Raw genomic sequence first — 17,305 nt, 5'->3', positions numbered from 1 at the left:
TAAGATTTTATTTATTTATTTGAGAGGGGGAAAGAATCCCAAGCCAAATCTGTGCTGAGCTGTCCAGGGCTCCATCCCATGACCCTGAGATCCTGACACGAGTTGAAATTAAGAGTTGGAGGCTTAACTGACTGAGCCACCCAGGCACCCCCAGAGGTAGCTTTTAACATAACAAAACTTGGCTGAAATTTCCTTCCCCCTTAAATGTTGTGTCCTTATCTCCTAACACATTTTGTTGTTTCGCTATGAGTACAAAAGGTCTGTATTGTTGCTTCTGGTATGGATTGTCTTTTCAATTTCAGTTATTTTAATAGGTAGGTTGTAGTGTTTCATTGTAGCTTTAATTTGCATTTCCCTGATGATTAAGGATGGTTAACATCATTTGGTGCCCTTATTTGACTTCTGTATGCCATATTCAGTGAAAAGTCTATTCAAATCTTTTGCCAGTTTTTAATTGGATTATTTGTTTTCTATTTTTTTAGTTTTCATAGTACTCCTTATATTTGAATATGAGTCCATTATCAGCTAAATGATTTACACATATTTTCTGAAATTCTCTGATTTGTCATTTTATTTTAAAAATATTTCTTGAACAGCAAGTCTTTTAATGAAGTTAATTATAATTTTTTTTTCTTTTATGGACGGTGCTTTTGGTGTTGTATTTCTTTGATTGTACATTTATGTCTATTATCCTTTTTTGTGTATTATCTGGATCAGAGTTCCTTTTTTGCATATAGATATCCAATTGTTTCTGCTTAATTTGTTGAAAAAACTATCTTTTCTCTGCTGAATTACTTTTTACCTTTGTAAAATCAGCTGTCCATATATTTATGAGTTTATTTCTGGACTTTATTCTGTTTCACCGATTTATTTGTCTATGTTTACAACAATACAGCACTGTCTTGATACTGAAGTTCTATATGAAGTCTTAGAATCAGATATTGTTAGACATCTAACTTTGTTCATTTTCAAAGTGGTCTTGACTATTATTGTGCATTCTTTGCATTTCCATGTGAATAATAGAATCAGCTTCATCAGTTTCTATAAGAAATCCTACTGTGATTTTTATTGGGCTTTTATTAAATCTGTCGGTGCATTTAGGGAGAATTGACATTTTTTTCAATACTGAATCTTCCAACCCACCTTTCCATTTATTTAGGTATTCTTCAATTTCATTCAGAAAAGCTTTTTTTTTCTTTTTCTGAGTAGACATTTTGCACATTATTTGTCAGATTTACCACTGCTTTCATATGCTTTTAACTATTGTGCACAGTGTCCATACATACATACATCCACATGTTTGCAGATAGGGAAATTATGCAGTATACATACTTTTGTAAACTGCTATTCATGCTTAATACAGAGAGTGAAAGCTCTAGAGAAAGGAGTTTAAGTCCATACTCTGACACCTTCTGCATTTCCTTTTTTCCTTCTCTTAGGAAATTCGTTTATTAAAATAAAAGGACAAAGACCCCACCAAAAAGGAGAATTACAGACCAATATCCCTGATGAACATGGATGCAAAAATTATCACCAAAATACTAACCAATAGGATCCAACAGTACATTAAAAGGATTATTCACCATGACCAAGTGGAATTTATTCTTGGGCTGCAAGGTTTTTTCAATATCCGCAAATCAATCAATGTGATACACTACATAAATAAAAGAAAGAACAAGAACAATATGATCTTCTCAATAGATGCAGAAAAAGCATTTGACAAAGTACAGCATCCTTTCTTGATTAAGACTCTTCACAATGTAGGGATAGAGGGTACATACCTCAATAACATAAAAACCATCTATGAAAAGCCCACAGTGAATATCATTCTCAATGGGAAGGAAACAGTCAGCAAAACCAAAGACAACCAACAGAACCAGAGAAGATATTTGCAAATGTCTTATAGGATAAAGGGCTAGTATCCAAAATCTATAAAGAACTTATCAAACTCACCAGCCAAAGAGCAAATAATCCAATCAAGAAATGGGCAGAAGACATGAACAGACATTTCTCCAAAGAAGACATCCAAATGGCCAGCAGACACATGAAAAAGTGCTCAACATCACTCAGCATCAGGCAAATCCAAATCAAACCACAATGAGATACCACCTCACACCAGTCAGAATGGCTATAATTAGCAAGTCAGGAAACGACATTTGTTGGCGAGGATGCAGAGAAAGGGGAACCTCCTACGTGTTGGAGGGAATGCAAGCTGGTGCAGCCGCTCTGGAAAGCAGTATGGAGGTTCCTCAAAAAGTTGAAAATAGAGCTACCCTATGACCCAGCAATTGCACTACTGGATATTTAACCCAAAGATATAAATGTAGTGGTCCAAAGGGGCATGTGCACCCCAATGTTTATAGCAACAATGTCTACAATAGCCACACTATGGAAAGAGCCTTGATGTCCATCAACAAATTAATGGATAAAGAAGATGTGGTGTATATATACAATGGAATATTACACAGCCATCAAAAATGAAATCTTGACATTTACAAAGATGTGAATGGAACTAGAAGGTGTTATGCTAAGCAAAATAAGTCAATCAGAGAAAGACAATTATCATATGATCTCACTGATATGTGGAATTTAAGAAACAAGGCAGAGGATCATAAGGGAAGAGAAGAAAAAATGAAACAAGGTAAAACCAGAGAGGGAGACAAACCATTTCTTTTTCTTTTTTTTTTTTTTAAGATTTTATTTATTTATTTGACAGAGAGAGAGGGAACACAGCAAGGGGAGTGGGAGAGGGAGAAGCATGCTTCCTGCCTAGCAGGAAGCCCGATGCAGGGCTCAATCCCAGGACCCTGGGATCATGACCTGAGCCGAAGGTAGACGCTTAATGACTGAGCCACCCAGGTATCCCCAGAGGGAGACAAACCATAAGAGACTCTTAATCATAGGAAACAAACTAGAGTTGCTGGAGGTGAGGCGGGTGGAGGGATGGAATAACTGGGTGATGCACATTGGGAAGGGTATGTGTTGTAATGAGCACTGGGTATTATATAAGACTGTTGAATCACAGACCTATACCCCTGAAACAAATAATACATTATATGTCAATCAATTGAATTTAAATAAGAAAAAAATTTAAAAAAATAAAAATAATAAAATAAAAGGAGATACTAATATGATATATGAAATAACTAGATTCTGGTGTGACCACATGGGTGTGTTTAGGGAGCATCCATAGTTCAGTCTGTGCCTTTGACTTACCATTGCTTTTCTCCCCTTTTAGCAGAAATGCCAAGTAGTTCCCCCAGGCATGCTCTCCTAAAACAGGCCCAGTCATCTCTCTCTCCATCCTGACCAGAAAAGTAAACTTATTCATGAACTTTTCCTGCCAAAGATGGCCAGCTTCATTTTACTTCTTCTTCAAACTGGCCACCCGGCTTTGGTCTAGCCAATCCCATGCTAGCCTTGTGCACCAGGGGTAACATGTTCTCCTCTGGCTCCATTTCTTTAACACTAGAAATCAAGATTCAAAGTGGACTTACAGGGTAAAGCCCCTTGAACCTTTAGTCTAGGCCATAATTTCCTGTGTTTTTTTTGTTTTGGTTTCTGGTTTTAGTTTTTTTAAGTACAAAAAGCTGCTTTTATTATAGCACAGGGACAGGACCTATGGGCAGAAAGAGCTGCATTGTGATTGTGAGGAGGGATTGATTATATACTTTTAAGTTGGAGGAGGTAGAGAAAAAGGAAGAAAGGAAGTCTCTAAAGGATTTTCATAAGTTAAAGATTTGTGTGTTATTTTGACCAAAGCTCAGATAACAATATATTTTTACTTACTATTCTCTGCACTTATATCTTTTTTCTAGAACATCTAAAAGGTTTATGTACTACTCCTCAAAACTCCTGGAAGATGATTTAGCTACTTCTGCTTATCTGTTTTATATAAAATATATGGACTTGGGCTTTTCTTTGAAGACTTTTAACCAAAAATTCAAATTAAAACACACACACACACACACACAAATATTCAGGCTACTGTTTCTTCTTTAAAAAAAAAAAATATTTTATTTATTTATTTGACACAGAGAGAGAGAACACAAGCTGGGGGAGCGGCAGGCAGAGGGAGAGGGAGAAGCAGGCTCCCGGAGGAGCAGGGAGCCCGATGCGGGACTCAATCCCAGGACCCTGAGATCATGACCTGAGCCAAAGGCAGTCGCCCTACCAGTGGAGCCACCCAGGCACCCCAGGTTACTGTTTCTTATTAAATAAGCTTTGGTAGTTCGTATATTTTCAGGGAATTTGTTCATTTCATCTAGTGGACATAATTTTTGTACATAAAGCTATTCAAGATATGTATTTAATGTCCTTTAAACATTATAGCATCTGTAACAATGTATCTTCTTTCTCCAGATATTTGCATTTTAGGTCATTTAGTAACTTAAGTCTCTTCTTTTCTTGGCCAGTTTGGCTAAAAGCTTATCAGTTTTATTGATCTTTTCAAAGAACAAGGCTTTTCATTTCTTTGATTTTTCTTTATTATTTTTCTTTCAATTTAAATGATTTCTGCTCTTAATTTATAAATTTATTTTTACTTGCTTTGGATTCAATTTGTTCTTTTTATAGTGTCTTAATGAAGAAGGTTTGAACATTAATTCAATCCTTTTTTTAATTTAAATTGAATTAACCAACACGTAGTACATCATTAGTTTCAGATGTAGAGTTAAGTTATTCATCAGTTGCATATCACGCCCAGTGCTCGTCACATCACTCTTTTTTCTTTTTTAATATAAACATTTAATGATATAAATTTTTCTCTAAGCACCATTTTAGCTATATCCCACACATTTAAATATTTGTATTTTCATTTTCATTGTATTTAAGATATATTCTTCTTTCCCTTGTTACTATTGCTTTGATCCATGGGTATTTAGAAGGCTCTTTAAAAAAAAAAAAAAAAAAAGATTTTATTTTTAAGTAATCTCTACACCCAACATGGGGCTTGAACTTAACAACCCAGAGATTAAGACCTGCATACCACCGACCGAACCAGCCAGGCACCCCTAGAAGGATGGTTTTTAATTGCCAAATATATAGAGATTCTTGGATATATTTGTCTTATTGATTTCAAGTTTAATTCTGTTATGCTTTATATTTTGCATTAATTCCATTATTTTAAATATTACCCAGAATCGGGTTTATTTTAGTGAACATTCAATGTGCACATAAAAATACTGTATGGCTGCTGTTTGATGGAATATTCTATAAATATCATGTTAGTTGATAGTATTTTTCAGGTCTTCTTTACTCTTATTGATGTTCTTTCACCTTTTTTTATCAATTATTGAAAAAGGAGTACTACAGTCTTACTCTATAATTGTGAATTTATATATTTCTTCTTTCCATTCTATCAGTTTTTATTTTAAATATTTTGAAGCTCCATTGTTCAGTGCTTACATATTTAGTATTATTTTGTCTTCTTGATAAACTGAACCCTGTATAATTTTGCAATGTCCCTCTTTATCTCTGGTAATATTTCTTGATCTAAGGTCTATTTTGTTTGATAGTCACTCCAGCTTTCTTTTGATGAGTGTTTGCATAGTGGATCTGTTTTCCATCCTTTTACTTCTAATTTAATTAAGTCTTTATATTTGATGTGTGTTTCTTCTGAACTGTATTTAGTTAGATCATGCTTTTGAATCCAATCAGATAATCTGTCTTATACTTGGTATATAATGCCATTTATATTTAATGAAATTATTGATGTGGTTGGATTAAAAACTATCATTTTAGCTAACATGATAGATGTTTTTCTGTCCATTATAACTGTTCTTCATTCTCCTTTTTTTCTTTTCATGCCTGCTTTTGGACTAATAGAGACTTTTTTAAAAAGATTTATTTATTTATTTTAGGGAGAGAACAAGCAGAGGGGAGGGGCAGAGGGAGAGAGAGAATCTTAAGCAGACTCTGCGCTAAGCACAGAGCCCAACTTGGGGCTTGATCTCACAACCCTGAGATCATGACCTGAGCCAAAACCAAGAGTCAGACAGCTAAATAACTGTGCCACACACGCACCCTGGATTAATAGAGACTTTTTTGTGATTTCATTTTATATCCACATTTGGCTTATTATTTACACATTATCTACTTTTTGGTGGTTCCCTTAGGATATACAGTATATCACTTTAGTTAATCACAGTCTATCTTCAAATAATATTATGCCAAGTAATAATTATGTCATATTGAAATAAGATAGTACAGGTATGCCTGATTCCTGTATAAAATATACAGTACTACCTTAAGGGAGCAGGGGCATCTTAGTTCGTGTTTTGCCAGACTCTGAAACATGATTTGAGTGGAAATAATTTATTTGTGAATAGTTGATGAGTGAGAAAGTGAGGAAGTGAGAGAGGAAAGGAAATGTACCCAATAAAGTGTAATTTATAAACCAGTTACAACAGTGGGCAGCCAAGTTTAATCATTTTTTTGAAACACCAGAGGCCACAAATTTCAAAAAGTTTATATCAACCAAAGGGCAAATGATTGGGGATATTTATTCACCAAGTACCATCAGTCATTGGTTAATAGATGGTCTGGAGGAGATTCTAGAACATTCATTTCCCAGTTCTTCTAGTCTGCCTTAAGTAAGGGTAGAATAGTTCTGGCCATCAGAGAGAGCCCTCAGATGCAGAAGTACAGCTAGAGAAGATATGGGCAGCTATCAATAGTACCTGTGATAGGAATCAATAAGCAGTGTGATCTGTGACTTACAGTGTATGAGCCATTCAATGCTAACTGTTATAGCAGGTCTGAATATCTCTCAAGCTGCCCATTCTCAAAAACCTAAAGTTGTGGTTATTCCAAAAAATAACCAAAGAAATGATTAAACTTGCTTTTATGGGCTTAGAAAAGCAGAAAACACTGCCTCCTAGTGAGTCATAGGACACAGTTTATACTACATAACACTTACATAGGGCCTCTTAATTAAAAGGGAGTATCCTCTGATATTTGCCAAAATTCCACTAAAAGAGTGATGGGATATTATTTAATTTATTTTATTGTCTTTGAACTCTAACTGAATGCTTATAATACAGTTACCAGTCACACTATCATCATCTACTGGTTCATTGCTTACAGCGTCTCATACAGGCAGCCAGCCACACAATACTGTGTCATGAATACTGCCTCTGAGTTAAGCAGTGCACTCAGACTGCAGGGCCATGCGCAGTTGCTCTGCATACAGTTTGTCCCAATACTCTTCATGGAACCCAGTATTTTTTTCTCAATAGTTTATAAATGTTGTCCCATTGTTTTTGTATTCTCAGTGCAGCAGACAAAACATTACTGTATTTATCTTTCCTTTATCAGTAACCCAGTCTCTCTGTCTAGAAGGTTGTAGATATGCTCTTTACCCCTGGAGTCTGGGACTCTTTGCCAGGAACATATGCTTATGGTTGGGATGCTATAAGTGCTGTCCACTGATGATTATTCAGCTTAGAAATCCAAGATTTCATTTGTTTCTAGGAAATGGCTTGATGATCTGTATTTCAGACTGATTCTGACTTGCCGATTCCAGAATCAACAGCTTTTAAGCTGATGTAAACATACCATAGATCCCTTCAGTAGGAGGTTGTCTCCTAAAATACTTTTGAAAGATAAATACTCCAATATATGAAATTTTCTGATGAGTTTGAATATTACTATGGTTTCACAGCACCTGTATTTTGAAGTAACAGTGTCCTTATTCACAAATCTAAATCTTTCCCCTTGCCTAGTTGAAGAGAGGACAGAGGACCTTGCAGAAACATGGATAGAATAGGCATTTAAATCTCCATCATCACCAAAGATGCCTCTATTATGTCCTTCCATTTCTATGACAAGGACCATTTTCTCCCAACTGTATTTGATTTGTAGAAATTTTGAATTCAATTGGCTTCAATGTGTACACTCTTCTTGTCACTCCCTGTTTAGATCTCCCATCACATTGATGTAATCATTTTAAGTTCATGTTCTTTTTGTGCCCTGTAAAAAGCTCTTTCAAAAGTCTGAAACAGGCAGAGCTGACTTCAGTCTTGGCCTTGTATCTTCCTGCCTTGCATTCCTATTATGTCTATTCATCAGATTTTCTGTATACATGATTCTTCCTCTTAATTCTTCCCTATGGCTCAGCAATATCAGGCCATCACCTAGAGATTTTGCAACAGTAATAGGTAGCCAAAGATAGTACAGATTCAAATGAATTATACATTTGCCACTTCAGAGTTCCTTTAAATTTAGATGTCCAACAGAGAAAGTCACTATACATTCCTGTGGAGTAGCCAATGAAAGAAAAATAAATATTACACTGGAAGTTTTCATAATCATTTCAGAAATAAAAACCCTTCCATATTGGCACCTACCCAAATTAAGATATATTGCATTGTCTAACCAAAGAACTAAATTATTTTTACTTGAGTAATAGTAAATGTGTAAGAGATTATAAGAGTAGTAACTATGTAAATTTATGTTTCTGCTTTATTAAACATGAAAAGATACAGTATACTCCTAATATCTGAGGAGATATGTCCTGAAATCTTCCAATACCCGCAAATTCTGAAATACCAATATTGCCAATAATTTCCATGACAAAAGGTACTATGTATTTTCATACAATTGAACCATACTTTTATTCAATAGTTTACTTTTTCTTTTATCCCAATTATGATTCTTCTCAGTAAAACCCACCAATCTCCTATATTTTCTTCACTACAAAGAAGATTTTCTTTCTTCAGGGACAGTTTCCTCCAAGAAGTCACTTCACGTGAGTCTCTGAACAGTTGAAAAATAGCAAGCTTTTTGTTTCTTTCAAGTTTTTTTTTTAAATTCCAATTTGTTAATATACAATGTAATATTAGTTTCAGGTGTAGAATTGAGTGATTCATCACTTACATAACAACACCCGGTGCTCATCACAAGTGCCCTCCTTACTACCCATCACCCGTTTAACACATCCTCCCCACCCTCCAGCCACCTCCCCTTCAGCAAACTTCAGTTTGTTCTCTATAGGTAAGAGTCTGTTTTATGGTTTTCCTGTCTCTTCCCCACCCCATGTTCATCTGTTTTGTTTCTTAAATTCCACATATGAGTGAAATCATATGATATTTGTCTTTCTCTGACTGACTTATTTCACTTAACATGATATTCTCTAACTCCATCCATGTTATTGCGAACAGCAAGATTTCATTCTTTTTTTGTGGCTGAGAAATATTCCATAGTATATATATATATACCACTTCTTCTTTATCCATTCCTCAGTTGATGGGCTCTTTCCATAATTTGTCTATTATTGATAATGCTGTTATAAACATCAAGGTGCATGTATCCCTTTGAATCAGTATTTTTTTATTCCTTAGGTAAATATCTAGTAATGCAATTGCTGGACTGTTTCTTTCACATAAACAAAAATAAATTCAAAATGGATAAAAGACCTAAATGTGAGACAGGAAGCCATCAAAATCCTAGAGGAGAACATAGGCAGCAACCTCTTTGACCTCAAGTGTAGCAACTTCTTACTAGATATATCTCCTTAAGCAAAGGAAACAAAAGCAAAAATCAACTATTGGGACTTCATCAAGATAAAAATCTTCTGTACAGTGAAGGAAGCAATCAACAAAACTAAAAGGCAACCTTTGGAATGGGAAGAGATATTTGGAAATGACATATCTTATAAAGGGTTAGTCTCCAAAATATATAAAAAACTTATACAACTCAACATGCAGAAAATAAATAAACCAGGGGCACCTGGGTGTCTCAATTAGTTGAGCATCCAACTCTCAGCTCAGGTCTTGATCTCAGGGTTGTGAGTCCAAGCCCCAGTTAAAAAATGGGCAGAAGATATTAATAGACAATTTTCCAAAGACATACAGATAACCAACACATATGAAAAGAGGTTTAACATCACTGATCATCAGGGTAATACAAATTAAAATGACAATAAGATATCACCTCACACCTGTCAGAATGGCTAAAATTAACAACACAGGAAAAAACAGATGTTGGCGAGAATATGGAGAAGGGGGAACCCTCTTACACTGTTTGTGGGAATGCAAACTGGAAAAGCAGCAAGACTTTTGAGATGTAGACCCTAGACAATTGTCTTGGCTCAGTCACAACAGCTTCAACAAAGAAACATGCAAATGTCTGCCACAATAAAATTTTAAACTATTACATCTAATTTAGAGGAAATTTACAAAGAGTAAAAAAGCACAAATTCTAAATACTTAATTTTAAAAAGATGTTCTATTTTTCATAAAGAATTCAGTTTTCTGTGATATTAAGATCATCTTCCACTGAAACAAATATCCACTGAAGTTGACTTTCATCACACAGCACTCAGAAACTGCCTTAGTCATTGCCTTCTACTAAAACTATAAAGCCAGGGCTAATTTGCATAACTTCAGATCCCTTGTGTTTTGCAGAGTTTGGAAAAAGCAAGTTTAAAATTTGTCTTAAGAACTATTTATGTATTGGGCTCCTGGGTGGCTCAGATGGTTAAGCGTCTGCCTTTGCCTCAGGTCATGATCCCAGGGTCCTGGGGTCAAGTCTCACATCGGGCTCCCTGCTCCTTTGGAGACTGCTTCTCCCTCTGCCTCTCTCTCTCTCTGTCTCTCATGAATAAATAAATAAAATCTTAAAAAAAAAAGAACTATTTATGTATTTATTATTCTCCTCAAGGCACCTATCACCTCTTGGTTTCTCAGACTGTAAATAAAAGGATTTAGCAGGGGAATTATTATTGTATAAAATACAGAATATATTTTATCTTGATTTTCAGCTCGTCCAGACCCAGGACACACATACATGAAGAAGAGAGTGCCATAGAACAAAGAGACAGAGAGCAGGTGGGCACTGCACGTGGAGAAGGCTTTGCTTCTGCCCTTTTCAGACTTCTTTTTCAGAATGGTGACGAGGACATAGAAGTAAGAGATGATAATTGTCATAAAAGTGAAAGATTGTATAAAGACTGAAAATATAAAAATCAGGAGCATATTAACTCTAGGGTCAGTACAGGAAATCTCAAACAGTTGTAAAATATCACAGTAGAAATAATGTATTACATTGGACTTGCAGAAAGTTAATCTAAATAACAAACTAACATGCAGCATAGGATGAAGAAACCCAATAATATATGAAACACTTAATAACTGAATGCAGAATATATTGGACATCACCACTGGATAAAGCAAGGGGTTACATATGGCTACATAACGGTCATAGGCCATCACTACCAGAAGGAAACATTCTGTGTTTGCACTGGAAGCAAAAATATAAAATTGAGTGATGCATTCAACCAGGGATATCATATGATTGTTAGATAAAAAATTCATTAGCATCCTGGGAGTCACAGAGGATGAGGAACAAGCATCCGCAAGGGCTAAACTGCCAAGGAGTAAGTACATGGGAGTGTGAAGATGGGAGTCCTTCCAGATGAGAAAAATCAGTCCGAGGTTGCCCACCATGGTGGTGAGGTAGATGACCAAGAACACCAGGAACAGGGGGACCTGCAGCCCTGGACGATCTGTAAGTCCTGTGAGAACAAATTCAGTCACCTGTGTTTTGTTTCCATCAGATTCACTGAAGCTGATCACTGAAATGAAAGAATAAGTGAAGAACACAGTCATAAAATACCATGAAAATAATCACATTTTATTTGAAAATAAATGTATCTTCTTTTTTTATATATCCCTTTACGCAGAATGTTTAATTTTACACTTGAGTATTCTTTACAAACAGTATGTATTTGGGCAACTGTTCCCAAAAATTAGGGGGAATATATATATATTCCATATATATATGGAATTCATTGCTGTATAAGAAAAGTGGGCTTATTTTTTTATTTGGAAAAAATTGCTTGTAGTTTAATAATCACCCTCTAATTTAAAATCTTTAAAAATAGAAATAGAATTTTTTAAAATATGGTAGGGGCACCTGGGTGGCTCAGTTGGTTAAGTGTCCAACTCTTGATTTCGGCTCAGGTCATGATCTCAGGGGTTGTGAGATCGAGCCCCCCATGGGGCTCTGTGCTGGACATGGAGCCTGCTTAGGATTCTCTTTCTCTCTCTCTCCCTCTGCACCTCCCCCCAACTCATGTGTGTATGTGAGCTCTCTGTGTAAAAAAACAAAAAAATTTTAAAAACTAAATACGCTAAAGATTAGTTATCAAAACCAATAGCATACATTCTAAATGGTACAGCATCTCCCTCAAATTAAGAACAGATTGAAATGCTTACTCTGACCATTATTGTATGGTATTTTTTTAGAAACTGCAATACATCTGAGATATGAAAGTAATATAATAAAGATATAAGGAAATATCATAATAATTATAGGAAATAAATTCATATTTTTCTAATGTTATATTGTTATAATTAAATAACATTATGACTTTAATAAGTACCAGATGAAGGCTGGATACAAAAAGAATTACTAGATTTTTATCCTTTGCAAACAAGAAAGAGAAATAAGAGGGAACTATATCAATTATAATAGCCATACACTTTAAAATACATTGAAATATTTTTAAAATATGTGAGACCTATGTGAATAAAATTGTAAAAACTTAACAAAGAATATTATACAATTTCTAAAGAAATAGACAGCCAAAATATGTTCTCAGATTAGAATCTTAGTATTATAAATATGTCAGTAGAATTCAATTAATTTTTAGTTAGAACCCTAATTGCTTTTTAATGTGATAGCATAAGCATAAAATTCTTATAAAAGTATTTTGAAGAGACAAGGAAAATATGAACTGTATGAAAGTCAAGTATGCAGTGGTGTTAAAACATAAAACCATTTAATAGAATGTAATGTGACATGGAAATAGGAAAATATAATAGTAAAACCAAATAAAGATTCCAAAGATTGATTCAAATATATTTATTGGAATTTAACATAGTACATGGATGATTTTTCAATTGACAATGTTGATTTAGTCAGTAAATATTGTGACTATACTTGCCTATCTGGGAAAAAAAGTAAGAATGGCTTCCTTTTCTATGCTTGTATTAAAATTGCAGCTGGATCGGGGTGTCTGGGTGGCTCAGTTGGTTAAGCGTCCAACTCTTGATTTCAGTTCACCTCATGATCTCAGGGTCCTGAGATAGAGCTCTACTTCAGGCTCCATGCTTAGCATGGAGTCAGCTTGAGATTCTCTCTCCACCTCTGCCTGTCCCCCTGCTCTTGCTCTCTCTCTCTAAAGATAAATAAAATCTTTTTAAAAATAAAAATAAATAAAATCTAAAATTGCTGCTGTATCAAGGACTTAAAAGTAAAAAATAAAAAAAACAATTTAAACATTCTAAGAAAATTCATGAAATAAATATAATTTAAATATATAACAAAAATCTTTGACTGGGGTGCCTGGGTGGCTCAGTCGGTTAAGCATCTGCCTTCCACTCAAGTCATAATCTCAGGGTATTGGGATCAAGCCCCACATGAGACTACTTCCTCGGCCCAGAGGCTGCTTCTCCCTTTCCCTCTGCCTGCCGCTTCCTGGCTCGTATTTTCCCATTCTCTCTCTCTCTCAGTCAAATAAATAAATAAAATGAAAAAAAAACTTTGACTAATATAAGAAAGCCATAATAAAGAAAGATATAGATATATTTAATCTAATGTTTAAATTCATGAAAATAGAGTATATATCAAATCTTTCACAAGGTAAAAGGTGACTAAAACTTTGGAAGAATATGTATAATTAATATAATAGGTAAAATATTAGTATCTATCAGGTGCAAAGAAATATTACTAATTGGTAAGAAAATCAAGTAATTCAATGGAAAAATAAAAATGGAATTGAAAGAGCAAGTCACAGAAGAATATATCAACACATTCAATAAATGTGGGAAAAGATGCTCACCTTCCCCAGTACTCAAGATGTGCGAATAAAATAAGACATTATTTGTCATTCCTCAGATTAGCAAAATCCACTGGTTGTCAGAATTTAGAAATGGTCATTCTCACACTTACTGGTAAAAATGTAAATTATTAAGACTTTGAAAAACAATTTGCCAATATTTTTTAAAAATAAAAATACACATACTTTTCAATTCAGTGATCCATGCCTTCAGTCCATTCTATAGCAATAGCATATCATTTCATAGGGAGAAAAGTCTACTGCAGCATTGCTCATGGTGGCAAAACACTGGAAATAATATGTAAACCAACAGGATGAAGCAATGGTTGAACAAATCCTGATATAATCATACTAATCAATATGATGGCAGTCATTTAAAATGTTATTGCTCTGCCATTTTTCTCAAAGAAATTTCCACAATTGTTAGGAATGTGAGAAAACTAAGATGCATAGAAATGTTTTTAATATTATCCCATTAAACAAACAGGCACTAAAATCTTAAAATTCTCGCTCTGTATATCTGTGAATACATGCACATATATACATTTGCATATAACCATATGAACATAAAGACTGTGTGAAATGATAGACCCTAGCTTGTTAGTACTTATTGTTTGCTGTAGGTGATAGGAGAGTAATAAAGAGGAGGGAGAATTAAACAGTACCTCAAAAACAGTTTTTCTGATAAAGACACAATATATAATGTCATCCTATTTATACAATTATAAATATTCATATACGGTCAAAGCTATATATTTAAGGACAGTCATAAAAGTATTGATAGTGAAGAAGAGAAAAGGAAACAGGAATAATAATACTATTATTGCATTTAGTAGAATAGAATAAATCATAAGTAAATTTTATTTTACAGATTTTCTGTATTGTAAAATAGAGAAAAAATATTGGATTATGTAGCATATGCTTTTGGATATTTTTGGCCATATTTGAATTCATCCATTGAGAGTGATTTCTCTCTCTCATTCTCTCTTACTCAAAAGGTTTTTTGTAAATGAATAAAGTTAGGTATACCAGCACGATAAGCTTTTTTAAATAGATTTTTTCATGTTCAGGTGCCTTTCTTTTTGATATGTTAGTAAATATTTTATAATTTTTACCAACATTACATATGGAATATTTGATGTAGCCTTTAAATAATTTGTTTGATTTTGTTCTATGACCTAAAAATTTTGCCTAAAAGTAAATCCAAAAGAAGAGATCCCAAGATATTTAGAAGTGAATGCACAGACTCTTAGATCACCTAGAAGAAAAAAATCTGCCTATAATTTGATGTGTAAATTCATTGTTTCTCAAAATAAAATGAATAACACAATTTTATACATATACTTCTTGCTGATTAAAACACAAAAATTTTACCTATTTACCAAAATTGTATTCTTTAACTTTAAAACAGGTCCATAGGCAATATTTTTCTTAATGGTTCAGGATTAGGGAGAATGGTGAGTTATTTTCCATATTCTTTGAGAATAGAACAAGAAAAAATTATCTTTAAAAATTTATCTTTTAAAGTATATACCCATGAGGAGCCCTGGAAACACAACACAAACATCAAGAAGACTGACTGAAATATTTCCTCTAAAAATTGGCCTTAATGGACATTGATGACAAGTCATTTAATTTCCAGGGTGAAGGTTTTGTCCTGAGTGAGCCTACCCTGCTTTCTTGACAACTATAAACCCATAACTGATACCTTATTTTCCCAATTAGGTCAAGGTCTATTAAGTGCTTGGATCTTTTCCATGTCTATCTATCTATCTACCTATCTCTATATTATATATATTTGTGTGTGTGTGTGTGTGTATATAGCTATAGATATACACTATGTGTGTGTGTGTGTGTGTGTATTCCTATACACACACACACATATACCTATTTGGAATTAAGAGGCTGAAGAATATTATCAGTGGGGACTTTAGTCATCTTTTCATGATTCCATGGACAAATTAAGGAAGTTTAAGCAGCATAATTTAGTTTTGTCTTTAGCCTGACAAGGAAAATTTTCTATAGTATAAAATAACCTCTGAAAATTTTGAGTCACCATCATTATCTTTCCATTTGTCTCATTTTTCTATTATCTTGTTTACTATTAAAAAGGAATCTTATTATATGTGTCTCTTCAACAGTCAAACATTTAGTACTTATGAAAAGCATCCAGAATTGTCTATCCTGAAGAGAAACAGAAAATCTCATAGGGTTACCAGGATTTTCATTTCTGACCCGGATATTTCATTATCAAATAAGCAAATTGAAAAATTACAAATAATGAAAATTAGATCCTAGTGCCCTCACTCAGTTTTTTTCAGTCTTTTGGAGACTGATAAATGATGGGTTTCTTGAAGGAAAGATGGTGGGTTTCCAAAGGAAAAAAAAAAGAAAAAAATGTAAATTTCCCTCTACCATACTTTACATTGTTGGGGAGCCAATCATCTTTATGAATTACCAAACTGACAAAGCTGCTGGCTGCTTTCACGTCCATGGCTGTACTTTCTCTTGAAACCTTTAAATGAAGAAAAGTGGAAGATGCAGAATGAAGCAGTGATGTGTGCCAAGATTTCCCTTGGAAACCCCACCTGTGGGGACATGTTTATTTGTACTCTTTTTCAAATCTATTCGTGAAAAAGAAGAATAAGTCTTTGGAATTCCCTCAGTGAAAGTTACCAATGGAGTCCCTGTAGGACAGAGGTGAAGCTGTTCTACTGGGCATTGTGAGCTAATCAGGGAATAACCCAGACACACCAGGTATAACAATTAGAAGCATACTTTGTGTCAATAGAGTGCACTGAGAGGGAGACATGACACACTGCCCCTGAGCAGTTTTTAGGTCATATTAATTTCCTTTCTCTTAATTGCTCTTGATGTTGCCACATTCCAAACACCTGAGATTTCCCTCAAACATCTCAAAGACTCATGAAACTCAGAATGTACAGATCCAATTCAGTCTTTTCCAACACTATCACCAAATGTGGCCCTTATCCTGTCTTCCCATTCTCAGTTAATGGAATCATCATTACCCCATATTTAAAGAAACAAACCCGAGAGTCATCCCTTGACATTAAATTCCCCCTCAAACCCTGTCAAAACCATTATCAAACCGGTGGCTTTTATCTCCTTCATATCTGTTGAAACCATCCACTTCTCTCAAAAGTCAAGAAAACTCTATTGTGCACCTAGAATACTGACATAACCCTTTAATAATCTATGTGTGTTTTCTAATATTTTCTCCTACCACTGCCTGCATTTGGGCCAATGTCACCTTTATAAAATACCAAGCCACTGAGATCAGCACCATTCTCACACCCATGGAGGCAACTCCATTTAAACCCTTAAATATAACTTATGATCACTCTTAGAAGAAAGATCAAAATCTTTAAGCCTGTATATCCCTTCCCTCATCCTAAAACTTATCCAATCATCCTCTATACAAAAGTTTTGTCCAATGTAGTT

General features: G+C 34.4%; 1 protein-coding gene across 1 annotated transcript; it reads right to left on the bottom strand.

Moving 5' to 3' along the window:
- Window positions 1-10,637: 10,637 nt before the first annotated feature.
- Window positions 10,638-16,337, bottom strand: LOC123834736 (olfactory receptor 5AC1-like). Its single transcript, XM_045863779.2, has 2 exons — window positions 16,259-16,337; window positions 10,638-11,575 (listed from the first exon to the last, which is right to left on the bottom strand). The coding sequence occupies exons 1-2, from the start codon at window positions 16,335-16,337 to the stop codon at window positions 10,638-10,640; spliced, it is 1,017 nt and encodes a 338-aa protein (XP_045719735.2).
- Window positions 16,338-17,305: the final 968 nt, after the last annotated feature.

Source organism: Mirounga angustirostris, unplaced genomic scaffold (genome assembly GCF_029215605.1).
Source record: "Mirounga angustirostris isolate CCGP_5_RB_7025 unplaced genomic scaffold, mMirAng1.0.hap1 SCAF_1, whole genome shotgun sequence".
Taxonomy (NCBI): domain Eukaryota; kingdom Metazoa; phylum Chordata; class Mammalia; order Carnivora; family Phocidae; genus Mirounga; species Mirounga angustirostris.
Note: the sequence above shows the minus strand (reverse complement) of the source record. Positions and strands in the feature narration are given on the sequence as shown.